The 4599-nt window shown below is 42.6% G+C and overlaps 1 protein-coding gene across 1 annotated transcript; it reads left to right on the top strand.

Moving 5' to 3' along the window:
• The first annotated feature begins 2082 nt into the window (after positions 1 to 2082).
• Positions 2083 to 4011, top strand: phlda2 (pleckstrin homology-like domain, family A, member 2). The gene is made up of 2 exons (XM_069721773.1): positions 2083 to 2653; positions 2806 to 4011. The coding sequence occupies exon 1, from the start codon at positions 2199 to 2201 to the stop codon at positions 2613 to 2615; it is 417 nt and encodes a 138-aa protein (XP_069577874.1). The 5' UTR covers positions 2083 to 2198; the 3' UTR covers positions 2616 to 2653; positions 2806 to 4011.
• Positions 4012 to 4599: the final 588 nt, after the last annotated feature.

Here is a 4599-nt window from a genome sequence, read left to right as displayed (position 1 = left end):
TGATCATGGTGGTGTTGATGTGTAAAGCCTTTTAGGAAGGGGCTCTCCATCACAAGCACAAAGAGTTGTTTTGTACCCATGTGGTCACCCAGCTATTTGGATAATTGCTTCAGAACAGGGGAGAACTGGTGCGTGTGTGTGGTCATGAGGGGTACTGATGATTCTACGATGACATTTCACTTCCTGAGGGGATATATTTCCAAAACGTCTGTGGGGGAGACTGATAGAGAAGCAGAGAAGAGAGCCTGAAGTGGGTGATTGAAGCATCTTTACCACTGTCCACACACACACACACACACACACACACACACACACACACACACACACACACACACACACACACACACACACACACACACACACACACACACACACACACACACACACACACACACACACACACACACACACACACGTGTTTATCTGAACTGAACACTGAGGTCAGGGTTGTGTTTGGCTGAACTCCCAGCGGGACAGGACAGGCAGCAGGGGAAGAGTCGATGACATCTGCCTTCTTACCACCTCTTCCTGCTGATTCACACCGGCTCCAGGAGCTCAGTGACACACATCCCGTGTCTGACATGAAGAGCCAGGACCGAGTGCGTCAGGTGACACTGGGGTCAGTGCCAGGAGCTCAGCGGGGGAGCGGCAGATGTGAGGATGATAACAGAGCGGACACGCCTGAGCAGGGATATCAAAGGGCATGATGTCGTTGGATGTAGCTTTCATTTTTGGTCACTGCAGGATAAAAATCACGAGAAAATTGTAAAACCAGGACATAATTATAGCTGACATTTGTTTCTACATCGCTCTACTTCCTTTTTTCAACACGCAATGTACTCTTCTGTAGTCATTCATATTAACATTTCAAGGTTTTGTTTTCAAACCACTACAGATCTTATAAACTTGACTTCATAGACTTGAAATGAGTTGAATAATGTACTGCTGAGAGTTTAATAAACTCCATAAATTAAGTTTTTAAATAAAAATAATCAGCATATTAGCAGGCTTACTGGCATGCGTTGTTTGAGAGTATAAAACATATCAGGAGACTTGAATTCTTGTAGTTTGTTTGTCCTTAAAAATGCTTGTTTTTAACATGAAAATGAGGTGAATCATGATGAAGGTTAAACAATCAATTCAGTCCCTAACCTTCATACAATATTAATACTGCTGTGGCAGGACTACAAGGTTCTTGGCTCATAATGTCAAATGAACTGACTCCTCCAACTGAGAAAATGTAAATAGTAAAACCTCATGAGACGATTTTGAACTAAATAATCAAGTTTAATTTAGTGAACTCACATTCGACAAAAGTTTTATTTTATGTTAAACCTCCTTAAATTTTTTAAAAGTGAATCAAACACTTTTTCTTGCGTCCTGTGTTCGTTTTTGTCTCTGTGACTGCTGAGGTGTGACTACCTGTGCTTTCTTAACCTTTAATCTCTGTTTAGCTGCTGACGTGCAGTCTGCTCAATCTTCTGCTCTCTGATGGAACACCGGGCTTTGTGGCTATTTAGGTGCCTTTCAGAGGGTTGATACACCGGAGAGTTTATGTAAAACACCGCTGAGCTGAAACATGTTTAGTCTAGGTAAAGAGTGCAGGGTGGTTCAGTACCTCTTTGGCACAGTTGATGGTTATAAAGGGAATGAATTACCAGCCTGTCATGGAAACAGCATGGTTTATAAACTAACTGGAAATTAAAGAAGAAAAAAACGGAAATTAGTATTGATATTACAGGTCAGAAGGACTTTTATGCCCCCACTCACTCTATGCGTACACATCTGGTAATTAACCAAAGGTCATTAGACTGAATCGCTTACAACAGAGTGAGCAAATATTCGGAGAAGACTAATCTCTCCAGTAGGATGTGGATTACTAATTAACATGTTGCCAGTGTAATTAGGTCCACGTTAGGACTTCCTCTGCTCCACCATCTTCCCCTCCCTGCGTCGCAGCTTCCGCCCACACGCAGCCTTGAATTACTCCACTGGCAACTGTTGATGCATTCCCAAACCATCTGACGTCAAGAGGGAAGGGCCCAGGCCAGAGTAGACTATAAAGCTCATGTGGTACCTCGGTTCATTCACAACCACACTCTGGATTACCAAAGCCTCCGTAGCGAAGCTCCTTCTTCGGGCTCCTCGGACAACGCAACAGGAAAGCAGGACGTCCACGAGCCTGCGCGACATAAACAATGAAAATGTCAGCGGCGGAGATCTGCCAGGTCCTCAAGGAGGGAGAGCTGGAGAAGAGGAGCGACAACCTGCTCCAGTTCTGGAAGAGGAAAACGTGCGTCCTGACCACGGACAGCCTCAACATTTACGCCGACACGCAGAAGCGCTCCAAGGGCAAGGAGCTGAAGCTGCAGTCCATCAAGAAGGTGGACTGCGTGGAGCGCACCGGCAAGTTCGTCTATTTCACCATCGTAACCACAGACAATAAGGAGATCGATTTCCGGTGCTCTGGGGAAGAAAACTGCTGGAACGCAGTGATCACCATGGCCCTGATTGATTACCAGAACAGAAAGGCCATCCAGGACTTTAAAACGCGGCAGGACAATGAGAGCGCGTCGCCCGGTCAGCAGGAAAGGCGCATGGCGAGGGCGCCCTGAGCCGCTGTGGGGACTACCGGTTAACTACTCCTAATGTGGTGAGAGACAGACCAGGAAATATGGCTGACATAGTATGTGAATATAAATATGAGTAAAATAGTGTCAAAATAAGTGTCACAACCGGTGCCAACTGTTCCATCAATCAGTTAAAGTGTTTCCTAACTCGAAACTCTGGTTTTCTCTCTTGCAGTGTCAATGTGGACCATACAGAAAAAAATACGCGGACCAAAAGGAAGACGAGGTCATCCGGTCCGGAGATGAAGGATTGTTCGGGACTGAGCTATCGGAGAGATGCGACAACTGATCTAAACCGACAGACAGAGACTTTTCAGAAGCTCCACACTGGACTGAACCCTTGAACTGTCAAAACTATTTCATGTTTGCTCTCCTAAGAGGAATGACTCCTAAAAAACCATGACGTTAATTTATTTGTTTCCAGGACATGTTGTTACTTTACTGGCAAACAGCTTATGTTAAATTATTTCAACATGTGTTATAAGTGTGTATTTATTTGAATAAATATCCATGCGTTTTTGACATAACTTCATGCTCTCATCTGCTTTTATTTTTTTTAAAAAAATTTTTTTAACTGAAAGTATTTTTCTACTTGTGGTTAATGTCTGTAAGTATCTCTTTGCTGCATTATAGAGTCAGTAACAGTATATTTGACACTCAGGGACTCTTTTCACCAGCAGCATTTCTAAGTAAATGCCAGACATGCAACCGTAAAAAGGGAGTGGAGGACAGGAAAGTCCCTTTCCTCTCTGCTGTCAGGTGGAATGTGACTCTTTATTGTCACCGGAAGGGTTTCAGGCTTGAGTCATCACTGATAAGCAGAGCAGACTCATTCAGTCAGCAGCACGGGACACTTAAAAGACTCGGTGGTGCCTTTGAACACACCTGCTTCTGAGGTGTGGTGGGTTTAGATAATGATATCTAAAAGATGACATATTCCTCCTTATCAGACGCCTCTGTTCTTTAAGGCAGAGAGGACACATCATCTTTTCTGACCTGTTATTGTGAAACAAAGGCTATTTCAAAGGATATAATCTGATACCAGGTACACACCTAATTAATTACCATTATAAACACATTAAGAAGGGCTGTGACATTCGATGATTTTTAGACGACCTACAAAGAATGAAATGCTGGTGAAAAAATGTTATGAAACTTGAGGCAATTATTTTAAATTTTGAGGCCAGCCCCGTGGCACATTTAATAAGTCAAATACTTTGCACGTAAATACAATATTTCTCATGTTTTTAGGCATGTTTTTTTTTAAGTATATTTGCAGTTGACTCACGTATAAACTTGGATTGGTTATGTTTATGCATTGATGCAAAGTCTATGAAGAAAAAAATAACGCTTAACAAATTAAATTCAGTTGTGACAGTCACACAGTTTTGTTTATTAATGATTGTTATTACTTTGTTAAAAGCCCCTTAAAAATATGCAGCTAAGAAAAGTAAAATGTAAGCATACCTTATTTCTATAGCACCTTTCAAAATAAGCAAACTATAATATCACAACATTTTAAAAGCATTTCAGGAAAATGGTCAAACTCAGATACATAAAACCAAACGAAAAAAATGAAAACACAAAACCACAGGACAGAAATTTAGAGTAAGATTAAACAGACTGGTCTTAAAGAGACTCAGCGGATGGGAAGTTTGTTCTAGTTCTGGAGATGAAACTAAAAGGACTCCCTGCCCTGAAGCCCCCCCCCCCCACCCTGCACATAAATACCTCCGATTGAAGATCTTGTGGAGTGGAAATGTGTTATGAGCACAAATGGTCAAAGGTCAGAGGTGACCGAAAGCTGAATCGCTGGTCGGGAATAACGAAGTGTATCGTAGAGTGACACCCCTCCCCTGTCCCATCCCGTCCATGTGAGCAGCTTTGAAGTAGGATCATGCTACAATGAACGTATCAAAGGGTTGATCTGTGGAGTATTACGCGAGCGGACGGGCCTTCTTCCTAAAAA

The sequence above is a fragment of the Brachyistius frenatus genome, unplaced genomic scaffold (genome assembly GCF_029030835.1).
Source record: "Brachyistius frenatus isolate BFR_SWC_R1_liver_20210118 unplaced genomic scaffold, ASM2903083v1 Contig_272, whole genome shotgun sequence".
Taxonomy (NCBI): Eukaryota; Metazoa; Chordata; class Actinopteri; family Embiotocidae; genus Brachyistius; species Brachyistius frenatus.
This window is presented reverse-complemented; position numbering and strand designations above follow the sequence as displayed.